At 41.2% G+C, this 17,115-nt stretch overlaps 1 protein-coding gene across 8 annotated transcripts in view; it reads right to left on the bottom strand.

The window, feature by feature from the left end:
• The window catches only part of PHF20 (PHD finger protein 20), a 148,686-nt gene that overhangs the window by 86,460 nt on the left and 45,111 nt on the right, over window positions 1–17,115 (bottom strand). For 3 of the 8 annotated variants that reach the window (XM_004746515.3, XM_045084145.1, XM_045084146.1), the window contains 2 exons: window positions 2,820–2,991; window positions 1,102–1,186 (listed from right to left, as the gene is read on the bottom strand). In XM_004746515.3, the coding sequence (XP_004746572.1) occupies window positions 1,102–1,186; window positions 2,820–2,991 (257 nt within the window). Of the gene's footprint in view, window positions 1–1,101; window positions 1,187–2,819; window positions 2,992–6,074; window positions 6,161–11,748; window positions 11,858–17,115 lie in introns of all 8 variants that reach the window. The other 5 variants (XM_045084140.1, XM_045084141.1, XM_045084143.1 and 2 more) reach the window with 4 other exon arrangements.

Genomic DNA, 17,115 nt, shown 5'->3' with positions numbered 1-17,115 from the left:
AGGCAAGAGGATTGTGCTTTCAGGATAACCCAAAGCTTAGCAGAGTTAACTCACACTGGCAATAATAGCTAAGGGGTGGAGGTGGGGTGAATGTAGCCAAAGAGAAACAGAAAGTTCTGCCATATGCAAATCTGTGTTCATTTTTTACCATTTCAACCCATTCTCAGACAAAGCTTGGTCAGGTCCAGCATCTAGCAGAGGGCTCAATGAATACTTAATAACTTCACTGAATGAAGAGCAATCTGGTCTTAGAGTCACCACCAGCAGTGGTACTAAAATGCCTGACTGCCCTAAACATTCACCGAAGAGATCATGGACATACCACAAACAACCTGACAGAAAATGCACCCCCACCTCCACTACCCCCACCAAAAAAAGGCATCGCTTGGACCCAGAGTCTACTCTGAGTGTCAGGACGCTGACCACGCATATTATCTTCTTAACATTCCTTTTTGCTTTGTACTAGCAAAATGAGCCTCTTTGGGTCATACTGCCAGTCTTGATTCCTCACAGATTCTAAACAGGCAAAGGCATCCCAATTCAGTGCTCTAAATCCCAGGACCCCAATTTCAACTAGCAGCTTTGATATTACAGACCACCCTCAATCATGCTGCATCGACAAAGCATTTTTTTAAAAGTAGGCTCCACACCCAGTGTGATGCCGAGATCAACAGTCACAGGCTCTACTAACTGAGCCAGCCAGACACCCCTCACAAAGCATATTTTTGAGAAATGTTCATTAATGTTGATTTCATTTCTAGGCTATTCACAAATAATTAAAAGGAATATTAAGGCTTATTTCATCCATCATATTAGGAACTCCCAGACAAAAACCAGCTCGCTTAACAGCAGAGTGACAGATGAACCATAACTATTTTACGAAAAACTATTATTAAAATTTAGGAGGTAATGAATCAAATTCCTCTTTTTAAACCAGCTTTGTCTCCATTTATAATTTCCTCCTAATTCCTGACATAGTGACTAACGAAGAGAGAGGATTCCTAGGCAATAAATACATTCTGAAAATACACTATCAGACTCTAATATTACAAACTACCCCCAATTCACAAATTTAAAAAAATTATAACTCAAGTGCCTTACCATCCTTGTTAACAGCAGTGACTTTGGCTGGGTAAAAACGACAATCGGACCAGCAAGCAAGGACCTGCTCATTTATTTGAAATTCCTAAAAAGCAGTAAAACAAAACAAAAATGACCTGTTACCAATCCAATTTCATCAGACATGACAGAGTACCAGATTTTGTTGAGAGAAGCTGATTGACAAGAGTAGGAAGGGGTGAGGCTGCTGGGATGGAGGAAGATGTTTCTGCTGTTCAACACTGGAGTCAGACCAAAAGGGCTGAACATAAGACTCTTCCTATCCTAGGAAGTCTGGGCAGACACAGCAGAACACCGATGATAAGTCCCTACCCTGTGCCTGAGCCCAGGAGCATGACACGCACACTACCCAGTATACAAGTTGGAAGGAAGGAACATATCACAGCTTGAGGGAATCAGCATTCATGCCACCTAACACCACCCACATTTTTAAAGGGACTTTTGCCAAAGGAAGCACCCATTCACTTTTCATACTGTTTTTCCAGCACACAGTTTGCACTGATACTGTTTGTAGAATGAATATTGGATAATCAACTTGGACAACAGTAAACAAGTCTTTTTTTTTTTTTTTAAGATTTTTATTTATTTATTTGACAGAGAGAGAAAACACACAAGCAGGAAGGGAGGCAGAAGAAGAGGGAGAAGCAGACTCCCCACTGAGCAGGGAGACCAACATGGGACTCGATCCCAGAACCCTAGAATCATGACCTGAGCTCAAGGCAGACACTTAACCAACTGAACCACCCAGGAGACCCAAAAGTAAACAATTCTAAATGGGGGTGGGGACGGGGGGAGGAAGGACACACATAGACGGCAAGAGTTTAAGCTTCCTGGCCAGGGTTAAAATGAAAAACAGAATCTGGGGGTGAGTCAGATTCAAAGCCAGCAGGATTTCTACAAATTTCTCAATGCCGGTTTAAAAAACTCAAAACTAATACTTCGTTTTTCATTCTGAAATCAGTAAAAGCTCCAGGCATAGCAATGAAATTTAGAAAAAGGAATACAGTCCAATTCTACAATTTGCAAAAGCTTTTTTTTTTTTTAAGGTGGATTCCACACCAAATGAGGGGCTCAAATTCACAACCCCAAGATCAAGAGTCACATGCTCCACCAACTAAGCCTGCCAGACACCCCTCAAGAATTTATAAAAAGGTTGTCTCCGTCAGTCAAGTGTCCACCTTCAACTAGAGTCATGGCCTCAGGTCCCTGGGATCCAACCCCACGTCAGACTCCCAGCTCAGCAGGGAGTCTGCTTCTTGTTCTCCCTCTTACCACCCCCAACTCGTGTGCCTGCTATCTCGCTCTTGCTCAAATAATAAATAAAAATTTTTTAAAGTTTATAAAAGACCCTGATATGAGGCGCCACATGGAATGATTACTTAATAAATGGTCAGACAAATAAGTATAATAAGTGATCTAAAGGGATACAGCGGTGTAAAAGAAAGAGATATGGTACCCATTCCTCCTCAGTGCTTCACAACCAAATCAGTTTATGAGTTTTCAGATCAATCATATCATATAGACAGAAGATAAATGAGATTCTTCAAGAGCCCCAGGCACCACAGAGACCTCAGGGTTGCAGCTACAGGCCTAAATAAGGATTGGTTCCCCAGCTGCTACTGACTTTCACACTGAATATCAAAAGCTGGAACATAAAGTACCCAACAGCTGACCCAGCTCCTTACAGATGTGATACTCACGGAAGATCCTTCGTCTTCATGTAAGCCCTCTTTCCTTAGCTGTATTTTCTCTAAAGGGCGTAAATAAGGACTGTCCCAGCAGAACCACTCATCATAACGATGGTTCCAACGCTTGAAATGGATGAGTACTTTTCCTTCTTCGTAGTCAATGTCTTCTATGTGAGCTGGATACCTGAGTCAGAAAAAAAAATTAAATGCCTCTCCCACCCAAAATATCCAGAACAGTACCCTTCCAGACCTCTTCCCAAAGGACTAGCTTACCAAAGTACTAAATAAAGCCTATCATTTAAAGAATGTGTAATTATGGAGGCTAGCAGACTTAGGGTTCAAATCCCAACCTGGACATTCTTTAGTTTATGAATTATTAAATTGACTTTTCAGAGCCTGAGTTCTATCATGTAGAGTAGAGGAAGGATACCCAGCATACTGGGTTACAATGCAAGTTAAACAAGATGACATACATACACACAAGACAGAGCACAAGGAAGGCAGGAAGCAAACATTTAACAACTAGATTATATTTTACATAAGCCAATAAATTAGAATGACCATGCAACCCAGACTGTATGAGATAGCTTCAATTTAAGAATTATATAATCCATAAAGAATACCATGCAGCTGTTAAAAAAACACAAAACAAAAACCACAAACAGTTCTATGTCATGATGTGGAAAGCTCTCTCAATATGAACTATGAAAATAGCAAGGTACAGACATTGTGTACGGTAAGCTATTGTTTATGTTTTTAAAGATGAAACAGGAGGGGAGCCTGGGTGGCTCAGACAATTAGTGCCTGACTTGGGCTCAGGTAATGATCCCAGGGTCCTGGGATGGAGACCCATGGCAGGCTCCCTACACAGTGGGGAGGCTGCTTCTCCCTCTCCCTCTGCCTGCTGCTCCCCTGCCCATGTGCTCTCTGTCAAATAAATAAATAAAATCTGTTAAAAAAAAAAAAAAAAAGGATGAAAGGTATATTTATATATGTGTAAATATGCATAAAAATATCTTACACAAGAATCTAACAATGGTTACTTATAGAAGTATGGCCAGGTCACCCTCTTTCTAGACTAAGAGTTGGAAAAACCAATGACTGTATTTCCCTGACTCCGTAACAACTGGCAATCAAGGTCTTGAAGACCTATGGGTTTAGAGACAACTGTAGTGGCCAAACCCAGTGCTCCAGTGCAGGGCCTCTCAAACTTTCATATAATAATGTCAATCATCAGAGGATCTTATTAAAATGCAGATTCGGATTCAGCAGATGAAGCTGTGGCCTTCGAGCTTTTAACAAGCCCCTGGGGATACTGATCTACTGGTCTGCAGAAGCAAGGATCTAATGTCTAGTTACTGGCTTCCTAAGTATCAGGCAAATGTTGAGGGTGGCAGGGGCACTGTCAGTAGTGAACTCCTGACCTCCAAGACACAGCTCCAGCGGTGGGTCCCTCACATTGATACTTAAGGGCAGCAACTGTGAGTCCCACTCCTCCAACCCTTCCAACAATTTTGTAAATACCCAATGTTCTTGTGTTAAATTCTTTTGTGGTTAAAGTACCCAGGGTGGTTTCTGTTTCAAGCATTAAAACCTAACTGACTCAAGAGGGAACTAAGTATGGAGGAGGGGAGGAGCAAAAGCAGGAGGGAGACTTTTTGTAGTATACCTTTTAATGCTCTTTATTTTTCAACCATATTACTTTGTTGCTCATTCCAAAAATAAATAAATGGTTAATAATAAAGAAAAATAAATATTGTTTGCAATTGTTCTCTTAAATACACTTGTATTAATCAGATTGCTATTCTAGATTGAGAAAGTTCAGATTCTACCTAGATTTTCGCCCCACAACCTGGATTTTTACCACTTCTGGCCCTTCTTATATCAATCACTTAGTACCCCACCAATCTAATAAACATGTGCTACCTTGTGTCTGTACACCACGTCCTCTTCAGTCCTATACTAGTAATCTCTAAAGTAGAGTGCTTACCGCTTAACCTATCACAGAAGCTTGCAGATACTGGGCATTCAAAAACTGTTGAGCAAATGAATTCTGCTTTCCCTATTCTTCCCAAAGGTCAGATGTCCTGTCAATTCTTCAATCCCCAAAGCTCTTAGACTCCAGCTACCCATTCCAATTTGAGTCACTCTCCAAGTTCAGGCCCCCATCACTTTGTGTGAGTACTTCACAAACAGGACTAACAGGTTATGCTTTTCAAAATTCCGAATGGTACTCTACATACATTAAGTGCCCAAAAAATGTTAACGGAAGGAATAAACAGCTTTGAAACTAGTGTGCCTACTTCAATACAACTGACATATAGCTGCTACAAACATAAGCTATCCTGACAGTAGGCCAGCTAATTGTATGCTCTACTGAACTGTGAAGTACAACTGTAGGAGACAAAAGGATTCCCTAAACCTATTCCTTTCTATAAAACAGAGAGAAGGGGGGACACCTAGCTGGCTCAGTTGGTGGCTCATGAGAGTCTTAATCCTGGGGTTGTGAGTTCAAGACCCACACTGAGTGGAGAGATCACTTAAAAACAAAATCTTTAAAAAAATAAAAAAGGAGGGGGGAAGAACATGGATATCTCAATTATATTCCTCTTGCACAGGGCCTGGGCTCAATTGGTTAAACGTCTAACTTCAGCTCAGGTCATGATCCTAGGGTCCTGGAATTGAGTCCTGCATCAGACTCCCTGCGTCTGCTTCTCCCTCTCTCTCTGTTCCTCCCTCACATCCCTCCCTGTGTGCTCTCTCTCAATAAAATCATTTAAAAAAAATAAATATATATATATACATACATATACCTCTTGCCCTCTCATTTGTTCAGTCTACCAGAGACTAGCGAGCCTCCCTAAAATAACAAACTCTGACCTAAGACACTCCTATTCAAAAGCCCTTTCTTTAATGATTTACTGTATCTAGCAACAGTTTTGAAACATAAGTCTTTGGACCAACACATGGAATTAATTTTTCACAGAAATACATTTATTTAATTTGCAGAACTTGTCTTTATACTAAATCACATTCTTTCTAAATTTTTGGTGTATAAATACTTACTAAATTAAAACAGTGGTAACTTTGTTTTTAATATTCTTGCTAATATTATGGAGCCAATAAAAAAATTAAGTCAGCTCTCTATGTATCAATTTTAAAAGATCTCTAAGAAAAGTGGGGAAAAAACCAACAACTAAAGATGCAAAATGGTACTGAATACACTACCATTTATTTGGGGAGAGGAGAGAGCCAATACATCCGTACCTGTTTTTAAATGCGTGGGCTATCTCTGGAAGGATGATCAAGCAACCCGGTTTGCCTCTTGGGAGGGGAACTGGATAGTTAAGGAACTGGAGAGGAAGTATGAGACTTATTTTATTCAATGTATATCTTTTTGTATGTTTTGAATGCTGTACCATGAGCATGTATTAACTATAAAAAACATATAATTAGATATTTATTTTGAATATACTTATTTGGCAAAATTAAAAGTCAGCAACCTCAGGACCAACACCAAATTATTTTGAATTTGCACTGGTCAGTGCCTTCTAAAAATCTGGTAAGTCCAGATCCATGGAATCAAATCCAAATTCCTAGCCTAGCAATTCCAATGCACATACTCAGGAGTCTGAAGAAGGACCTCGAGGTCCTTGGCTAGCCTAAAGCCCTTCCTTGCTCAAGTAACTTCACAGGACACAGGCATCCTACACTACACTACACTACATCCTACACTTCACTACACAAATCTCTCCAGAAGGTCAACAGTAACCACAGGGCAAGCAAGATTTCCTAAGGAGAAGGCAGTTTTCCCTACTTTCCTGAAGCAAGTCACTCATGGGGAATGGAGAAACCCAACTGCATTTCAGTGAAGAGGTAAGACTTGGTGGATCGAAATTGCTAGTTGCCTTAGAAAACAGCTCAGCTTTATCAGTCAACAGAATATTAAGTGACTTTGATCTGCCCAGTCAATTCCAGGTCTTGAAAGGGATTATAAAACGTATGTGTTCCGGGATGCCTGGGTGACTCAGTGGGGTTGAGCCTCTGCCTCTGGCTCGGGTCATGATATCGGGGTCCTGGGATGGAGCATTACACTGGGCTCTGCTCAGCAAGGAGCCTGCTTCCCCCTCCCCCTTTGCCTGGCTCTCTGCCTACTTGTGATCTCTCTCTCTCTGTGTCAAATAAGTAAAATCTTTAAAAAAAAAAAAAAAGTATGTGTTCTGACTTTTGCCCCTTAAGGAGAATCAGACACATGAAGCAATTAAGTTTTTAAACTATTAGGTGAAATCACATAAAACAGCTGATAACTACTTTTTACCTACAAAAACAATAATTTCATCGGGTGCAACCTAAATATCTGGACAACCTTTAGGGGTGCTGGAGAAGATACCACAAGTTACAAAAAAGGCATTATAAATGGAATCTGTATAGACACAAAAAGGGAGAAATAATTTCCAACTTCAAAAGTAACTAACAGCCACTAAAGATTCTAGTTTCCAAACTAGCATCGCAGCTGGGAGTCACATTTCTAATGGAAATATTAGCCAGAAAGGAACAGATACCAAATACCAAACTGATAACTAAAGTTATCAGTTAAAGTTAGAGCTCTAAAGAGGGAAAAGGTACTAGACATGGCCAAGAGACTTAGTCTGAATTTTTTTTTTAATATTTTATTTATTTTTTGAGACAGAGAGAGAGAGTGCAAGCAGGGGGAAGAGCAGAGGGAGAGGGACAAGCAGACTCCACTCTGAGTGTGGAGCCAGACTCAGAGCTAGATGCCATGACCTGGAGATCAGGACCTATGCCTAAACCAAGACTCTGAAACTTAACTGACTGAACCACCAGGTGCCCCTGTAGTTTCCATTTTTACAAGGATTTAGTCACGTAATGCTTGTGTAAGGAAAAATAAATACTTTTTTAAAAAGTGGGCTCCATGCCCAGCACTGCAAGGCCTGAACTCAGAGATTGATCCAGAGATTGAGAACTGAGCTGAGATTAAGAGTGAGGCATCCAACTAACTGAGCCACCCAGGTCCCCCCCAAAATAAATACTTAATAAATTAAAAGTTCTGAGAAGTAGGTAATGAGCAGACTTTCACCTAACAGTTTCATGGTTTGGGGATTTTTATGCTGCTTGGCACATCCACAAAATAGAATACTATGCAGCTATAAAAAAAGAGAGAGAGAAAAGAGTGTGGGGGAGGTTCAGTTGGTTGAGCAACCAACTCTTGGTTTGGGCTCTGGTCACCACCTCAGGGTTGTGAGATGGAGCAACAGCACATTGGGCTCCACGTTCAGCACAGAGTCTGCTTAAGACGCTCTCTGCCCCTTTGTCCCTCTCTCTAAAATAAAGAAATCTTAAGAATAGAGAGAACACACTCTATGAATTATATAGGAAGATTTCCAAGACATATTTATTCTTAAAAGATTTTATTTATTTATTTGAAAGAGAGAAAGCATGAGAGGGGAGAGGTCAGAGGGAAAAGCAGGCTTCCTGCCGAGCAGGGAGCCCAATGTGGAACTTGATCCCAGGACTCCAGAATCATGACCTGAGCCAAAGGCAGTTGCTTAACAAACTGAGCCACCCAGGTGCCCAGATTTCCAAGACATGTTAAGTTTAAAAAAGACAAGCTACAGAAGAGTTCATATCTTATGATACCTTCCTCATTACAAAAGAGGAAGATAAGAATATGCATTTGTTTTTGTTTAGATAAACACTAGTAGGATGGACAGAAACTAATAAAACTGGTCACCTACAAAGGACAGAGCAGGTATAGGATAAAGATGTGAAGCAATTATTCTCACTGTATACCTTGTTACACTGTTTTGATTTTTGAACCTATTCAAACTCTATCCAATGGATTATCAATTAATTCCCTTGCATTTCCCAGGCAGACTATCCTATCATATACAAATTATGACTATACTATCTCACTTTCAATACTAATATCTACAATATATTTTTCTTGTTTTACCACACTGATTAGTACTTCTAAGATGATGCTGAAAATTAGCAGATAGTTGGCATCCTTCTCTTTAATGACAACGTCTCCAATGTTTCATCATTAAGTCTGAAGTATGTCAAATTTTCTAATTAATGCCCTTAATGTGAAGTTACCAAGGATTCATCAAGAATAAATTGTGAAGTCAGGAAATGACAGATGCTGGCGAGGATGCGGAGAAAGGGGAACCCTCCTACACTGTTGGTGGGAATGCAAGCTGGTGCAACCACTCTGGAAAACAGCATGGAGGTTCCTCAAAAAGTTGAAAATAGAACTACCCTATGACCCAGCAATTGCACTAATGGGTATTTACCCTAAAGATACAAATGTAGTGATCCGAAGGGGCACATGCACCCGAATGTTTATAGGACAATGTCTACAATAGCCTAACTATGGATAGAACCTAGATGTCCATCAACAGATTAACGGATAAAGAAGATGTGGTATATATACACAATGGAATACCATGCAGCCATCCAAAGAAACAAAATCTTGCCATTTGCAATGACGTGGATGGAACTAGAGGGTATCATGCTTAGTGAAATAAGTCAATCGGAGAAAGAAAACTATCATATGACCTCCCTGATATGAGAAGTGGAGATGCAACATGGGGGATTTGGGGGGTAGGAAAAGAATAAATGAAAGAAAATGGGATCGGGAGAGAGACAAACCATAAGTAACTCTTAATCTCACAAAATAAACTGAGGGTTGCTGGGGTAGGGGAGAGGGAGAGGAGGGTGGGGTTATGGACATTGGGGAGGGTATGCTATGGTGAGTGCTGTGAAGTGTGTATACCTGGCGATTCACAAACCTATACCTCTGGGGATAAGAATATATTATATGTTTATAAAAAAATTTTTTTTTAATTTTTAAAAAAAGAATAAATGGTGAGACTTTTCAGACTTTGTTAAGATGATTATACAGCTTTTCTCTTTTACTCTATGAATATAATGAAATAACAGATTTGGGGCACCTGGGTGGCTCAGTAGCTAAGCATCTGCCTTTGGCTCAGGTCATGATCCCAGGGTCCTGGGATCGAGCCCCACATTGGGCTCCCGGCTCAGCGGGAAGCCTGCTTCTCCCTCTGCCTCTCTCCCAGCTTGTATTCCCTCTCCCACTGTCTCTCTCTCCATCAAATAAATACGTAAAAATCTTTAAAAAAGAAAAAAGAAAAGAACAGAATTCCCAAGTTTAAGTTATCATTACCCTGTAAAAATATATCATATTTGGTTGTGTGTGTCATTCATTTACTAAGTGTCTGGTGTCCTAGTATTTTACTGACAAGTTTTGTGTCTCTTTCATGAGTAGTATTTGTCCAAGTTTCCTCATATTATGTCCTTCCTGCCCATTTTTAGTTTAATGCTATGCTGACCTCATAGAAAGTACTAAAAAGCTTGACCTCATTTTCTATTAAACTGCCTACTCTGAGACCTTTTCAGAATAATTCTTTATCTACCTTTCCCATCACTTCTATGGTTACTAAACAGATCATGTCTTCTACCTCTTCTTGAATTAATTTTGCCTAAATAAGAGAGTTTGAAATGATCACCAGATACAATTTAAATGTTCAACAGTTTTCCTTAGAAGAAAAGAGCTCAAGACTCAATAAAAACACTGCAAACTCAATTCACACATAGAATTTTTTTTAATAGGTTTTATTTATTTGTCCAATAAAGAAAGACGGGGAGAGCACAGGATGGGGAACAGCCGGCAGAGGGAAAAAAGCAGCCTCCCCAATGAGCAAGGAGCCCAACGCAGGGCTCGATCCCGTGACCCTGGGATCATGTCCTGAGTTGAAAGCAGGCACTTAACTGACTGAGCCACCCAGGCATCACACAAACAGGATTTTTAAATGGCAAATAAAAATACTATGTGCTAAGCACTTTATAGGGCAGAAACAACTCCCTATTGATTCCATTATTCAACAAACATTCCTAAATTTATATATATATATAATATATTATATATATATAATATATTATATATATATATAAATTTTTTTTTTAAGATTTGTTTACTTATTTTAGAGAGAGATTGCATTGAGGAGAGGCAAGGGAAGAGGGAGAAAGAAACTCAAGCAGACCCAGCGCTGGGTGTGGACGTCAATGCAAGGCTTGATCACATGACCCTGAGATCACAACCTGAGCTAAAACCAAGAGTCAGATGCTGACTGACTGAGCCACCCATAAATTTATACTGTGAGACAAATGGTTAGGTCCTGGAGTTAGACCAAACATCAGGGCTTCTAAAAGTGGCAAGGGCCCAAAGAGAAGTATGGTAGGTTCCTTAGAATTCGTCATCCGTCTCTACAAAAAGACCAAGAACATTCTTGATCTCGAAAAAAGAGTAAAAAAGAATTATCTGGCCTGCCTATATTCTATAACCAGAACTAGACAGAAAAGAGACAGTATTTCCTATGGCATGCCTGGGCTAGAGACAAAGTTTCTACATGCTCTCCCCTACCCCCTTTCTAAAGCACTTGAATGGATGCTTTTTTTTTTTTTTTTTAATCTTTTGCAAAAATTTTTTATTTTTATGTAATCTTTACCCCCAAAGTGGGCCTCAAACTCATGACCCTGAAATCAAGACTCACATACACCAACAGTCAGTCAGGTGCCCTGGACACTTCTCTCTCTCTTTTTTTTGTAAAGATTTTATTTATTTACTTGAGAGCAAGCGAGCATGGGCAAGTGGAGGGAATGGGGATTAAGGGGAGCAGGGGGGGAAAGAGAAGGAAAAGCAGACTCTGCACTAAACATGGACCCTTACAAGGAGCTCAATCCCAAGACCCTAAGATCATGACCTGAGCCAAAATTAAGAGTCAGCCATTTAACTGCCTGAGCTACCCATGGGCCCCCTGCACCCTTCTCTTTTAAAGTACATTTCTTACCACTCAACTCCTAGTCTCTTCCTTAATTTACACAAAAGTACTTTGCTCACCTTCTTCAGAGGCAGCAAATGAGTGGAAGTCCACTTCAAACTTTTTCATCAGGTACTGGAGGATTAGGAAAGCAGCTTTAAAGAAGAAGACTTAGCACCTGGGCTGAACCTTGAAAGATGAAGAGAGGTGTTTGCCAAATGTCTGAATTTCTTTCAGAGTGATCTGCATATTGAATGCGTAGGCATTCAATAAATGTTCAGCAAATGTACTTTTTTTTTTTAATTTTATTTTTAAGTACCCTCTATACCCAACATAAGGCTCAAACTCACAACTCTGAGATCAGGGTCACATGCTCCACCAACTGAGCCTGCCAGGTGCCTACTTTTTTTTTTTTTTAAAGATTTTGTTAAGATTTTGTTTATTTAGTTAGTTAAAAGAGTGAGAGAGAGTGCAAGGCAAGAACACACACAATTGGGGGGAAGGAGAGAGAGAATCCCAAGCAGACTCCACACTGAGCACAGAGCCTGACACAGGGCTCAATCCCACAACCCTGAGACCATCACCCAAACTGAAATCAAGAGTCAGATGCTCAACCTACTGAGCCACCAAGGTGCCCCCAAATGTACTTTTTAAAAAGATCTGATGGGACGCCTGGGTGGCTCAGTCAGTCAAGCCTCTGCTTTCAGCTCAGGTCATGATCCCAGGGTCCTGGGATCGAGTCCTGCATCAGGCTCCTTGCTCAGCTGGGAGCCTGCTTCTCCCTCTCTCTCTGCCTGCCACTCCCCCTGCTTGTGTGTTCTCTCACTCTGACAAATGAATAAAATTGTTAAAAAAAATTTTTTAAGATCTAATTATAAATACCTAGAGTCACAAAACAGCAATAGGAATATACACCCAAGTCAAGGTGAATCACCAAAATAAACCAATGATATCTGTGTTACAGATGTCAAAAAGACAAAAAGATCCCCATACAAGAATTGTCAAATTGGGGGTACCTAAGTGGCTCAGTCAATTGAGTGTCCCACACTTGGTTTTGGCTCAGGTCATGATCTCAGGGTCATGAGATCAACCCCCATGTCAGACTCTGCACTCAGCAGGAAGTCTACTTGAAATTCTCTCCCTCTCCCTCTGCCCTTTCCCCAGCTCATGTGTGCACATTCTCTCTCTCCCTCAAATAAATAGATCTTTAAATTTAAAAAAAAAAGAATTGTCAAGTTGAAACGAATTGACCACACCACCAAGACAAAATTAGTTAGAAAACAACTTGCTTCTAAAGACCAAAATATACTGAAAACTCCTATTTTTCCAAAATTCAATTTGGCAAGGACAGATATCCTGAACTTCATAGTAAATCAGGTACTGTGGTGACCTTATTTTAAGCCACAAAAGGCCAATGTAGCCAATCAAATGTAAAGGAACAAGGAGAATAGATCAAAAAAAAAAAAAAAAGAGAGAGAGAAAAGAAAAGAAAGAAAGAAAGAAAAAGAAAAGAAAGAAATTCATCAATTCAACATTATCTGAGTCCTACTCTGGGACAGGAAGTGCGCCAGGGTTTGGAAATGCACAGCCAAATCTATGAAGATGTGTGATCATAGCAGCTGGCAGAGGAAGACAGACTCTATGTTGTAAGACACACTGGGCCTTTCATTTCCTCAGACATACCACATACCTTCCCATACCCAGTCTGTTCCTTTTACTTGAAACATTTCTCCCTGCCCACTCTTCCCAGGCAACAGCCTTACCCTTCTGCAGCCTCAGAATCCCTGACTACAATATCTCAAGTATCCCTTGGCTCCTTCCCGTCTATGTCAGCTTCCCACTTGCTTTCTTCATAGCACTTACCCCAGCTGTAATTATTTCCTTTGTTTCTCCATTTACTTGTTTATGATTATGGGCTGCATCCCTAAGAGACTACAGAAACCTCTAACAGTGTCTGTCTTGTAACTGCAGAATCCTTGGAGAACAAACGTGTCTATACGTCCAAGTAATGATAATGAAGTATCTATCACAGATGCAACAACAGAAGACTACCTAAGGTAAAGTAGGGTACAGAGCGAAAGACCAGTTCTAGCACCAAGGGGGAATGAAGAGGCCAAGGAAGAAGTAGGGAGAGAAGGGGCTCAAGAGAATGCTAGTGAAGAGGAGAAATCTGATTTTAATTCTAAAAGATGAAGAGGCGTTTTCCTGGTGATCAAGCAGACAGTGAGGCTAGAGAGTGTTTCTGAGAGGCGGTCCAATACGAGTAAATCAGCATCGGTACGGAGGAAGGGAAGCACAAAAGAGGACAAAGTAGTACAAAAAACTGAAGGTGAGAAAGGAAACAGTAATTCCATGCAGAAAGCTGCACAGGAACCTTATGGATTCCATACCTGGTGTATGGATGAGCAGCTGTCACTTAGGTGTCCATGGACCACCAGGCGTTGGTGAACATACAGCCAGCAGTGCACAAGGTCTCCATGAGAAATGTTTTACGTACTTTTCTATGATCTGGACCATCTTTATCAAAGCTAACATAGTATCATTTTGCTCCAGTGCTACCAAAAGTGGGATCCAGAGATAGTATACAGGTTGGAGGTGCCAGTTCTCACATTTTTGAGTTTGTGAAACATTACTCTATGCTACCAGATAAGCCAACCTACCCGTGGGCTCCACCAAGGAAGGAGGACTGCAGAATAGTGAAGCTTACACCAAATGAGAGAGAATAATGCCATTTACATGTCCAGGAAGGCAGAGAACAGTCTAGATCTAACACAGGGAGACAATATTGGCTTGTCCACAGTAAATGACTTCAAATCCCGGAAGGCTTGCTGCTCAGTCTTGGCTGCTTATGAGTAAAATTAAGCTGCCCAACCCCACACACTGTGCACATGCTTAAATTAGAGCAGCTAGACAGTGCTTGGCAGGATCTGTTTAGTCCCCCCACACATACCAGAAATACAAACTGAAGAAACATTACAGAGGGGGGGAAAAAGGAGGACCAGAAAGGATAAAAATTTCCCTTTGATTTCCCACTCCAACTGGTCAGTGCTCACTCACAGAGCTATTAATAACCAATGTGTGCCACTGACTATGGGGGTTAGAACTCCCATTACATAAGGAGCTCACTGGATCTTTACCACTATCTCCTGAGCACTTAAGCCGTTGTCATTATCACTGCACCCATTTTACATCTGTGGAAATGGAGGTGCAAAAGAGTGATCAGGAAAAGGTGTAAGCAAGATCAGGATCCAGATCTCTGGACTAAACCCAGTGAGGAATCTTCTGCTCTTAACTGGATTTCACATATCAATATGTGAAATATGCAGTGACACAGGTCCATAAAGGTATCTTTCGTCTTGGCCACATAATAGTCTACCTGATGGCTAGCCCAAAATCTACCTAAACTTTCCCCAGGGGTTGGGCATTCAGGCTGCTTCCACATTCTTACTATATATAAAAATAGCTTTTCTGCAAATATACACACATTTACTTTAAGAATCAGAGTGCGCCTCTATTCCTGGCTCACTGCATGTACCAGAAGCAAGAGTTCTATGCACAAAAGTAACATTCTAAGCCATCCCCAGCCTTTGCTGGATAGGGGATGGGAATGGAAGTTGTATTTAGTGAAAAACAAAAGGCTGACTATTAAGCTGCAGAAAAACTGTGCTGCTGTCTTAGATGCCTTAACTCTTTCCCTATCCCTTTACCACCTACATTAGGCAACATCTGACACTTGTAACTCCAGAAATGTCTTAAACTCCTCTCTTCTCTCCATCCAAATCATTTCTCATATGACACAATAGTCAATACATCCAGGCAACCTATGCCGCTCTATCAGTACTGGCAAAGGGCCTGATACGGAGACACTCAGTAAACATCTGGTGACTGAATAAACACCACCACTTTTCTGTTCCTGAGAGGGATCTACCTCTTTCTCTCTCCCTCTTGCTTAACATCTCTCTTTTTAGCCCAACTTCCCAGTACTCCTGATGGGTTCCCTCTCTGGATTCTGAGAATACATCATACTCCTTGAGCCCTGAATTTTTTTTTTTTTTAAGATTTTAATTTTTGACAGACAGAGATCACAAGTAGGCAGAGAGGCAGTCAGAGAGAGAGGGGGAGGCAGTCTCCCTGCTGAACAGAGAGCCCGATGTGGGGCTCGATCCCAGCACCGTGGGATCATGACCTGAGCCGAAGGCAGAGGCTTTAACCCACTGAGCCACCCAGGCGCCCCGAGCCCTGAATACTTTTGCTCACACTGTTCCTTCTGCCTGCTCTCACCCTCACTCCCATCCTGGAAATCTTGTCCTTTGATCTCACTTCCCCTCTTTTCTCCCTCCATCTTACCTCCGGGAATAAACCCCAAACCTAGGTAAATCAGATTCTCCAAATTCTCCACATTCTCCCGCCAGGCAGCTGATTACGGCTAGATAACGCATGCAACATGCTGATGGGTCTCATCTGAAATCCATGACCACAAATAATGCTTTCCTTAGGGATGTAACGAGTTTTGCGACTGAGGGTGGGAATACATCTATATCTTGATCTGAATGGTGGTTATACACATGTATCCTGCTTTAGGAGTTCATCAAGCTACACACTTAAGATCTGTGCACTCTAGGGGCGCCTGGGTGGCTCAGTGGGTTAAGCCTCTGCCTTCGGCTCAGGTCATGATCCCAGGATCCTGAGATCAAGCCCCGAGTTGGGCTCTCTGCTCCTCGGGGAGACTGCTTCCCCCCTCCTCTCTCTCTGCCTGCCTCTCTGCCTATCAAATAAATGAAATTGTTAAAAAATTATATTTTTAAAAATTGAATAAAAAAGAGGGGCACCTGGGTGGCTCAGTCAGTTAAGCATGTGCCTTCAGCTCAGATCATGATCCCAGGATCCTGGCCCCCTGCTCAGCTCGGAGACTGCTTCTCCCCCTGGGCCTCCCCACTGCTCCTGTTCTCACTCTCAATTAAATAAGTAAAATCTTTAAAAAAAAATTTTTTTAAAAAGAATAACATCTCTGCTCTCTCTAATCAATCAATTTCTTACAACTGTAAACTACCATGAATCATTATCAAAAAAGTTTTTTTAAAATTCAAGGTTGCAGGGGGCTGGGTGGCTCAGTCAGTTGAGCATCTCTTAGCTCAGCTCAAGTCTCAATCTCAGGGTTGCAATTTCAAGCCCTGTGTTGGGATCCACTACTTAAAATAATAATAATAACCCAGAATCAAGGGGAAGAAAAAAAATTAATAAAAAATAAAAATAGGGGCACCTGGGTGGCTCAGTGGGTTAAAGCCTCTGCCTTTGGCTCAGGTCATGATCCCAGGGTCCTGGGATCGAGCCCCACACAGGGCTCTCTGATCAGCAGGGAGCCTGCTTCCTCCTCTCTCTCTGCCTGCCTCTCTGACTACTTGTGATGTGTCTGTCAAATAAATAAAAATCTTTTAAAATTAATTAAT

This window comes from Mustela putorius, unplaced genomic scaffold (genome assembly GCF_011764305.1).
Source record: "Mustela putorius furo isolate JIRA1106 unplaced genomic scaffold, ASM1176430v1.1 tig00000743_pilon_pilon_pilon, whole genome shotgun sequence".
Lineage (NCBI taxonomy): Eukaryota > Metazoa > Chordata > Mammalia > Carnivora > Mustelidae > Mustela > Mustela putorius.
Note: the sequence above shows the minus strand (reverse complement) of the source record. Positions and strands in the feature narration are given on the sequence as shown.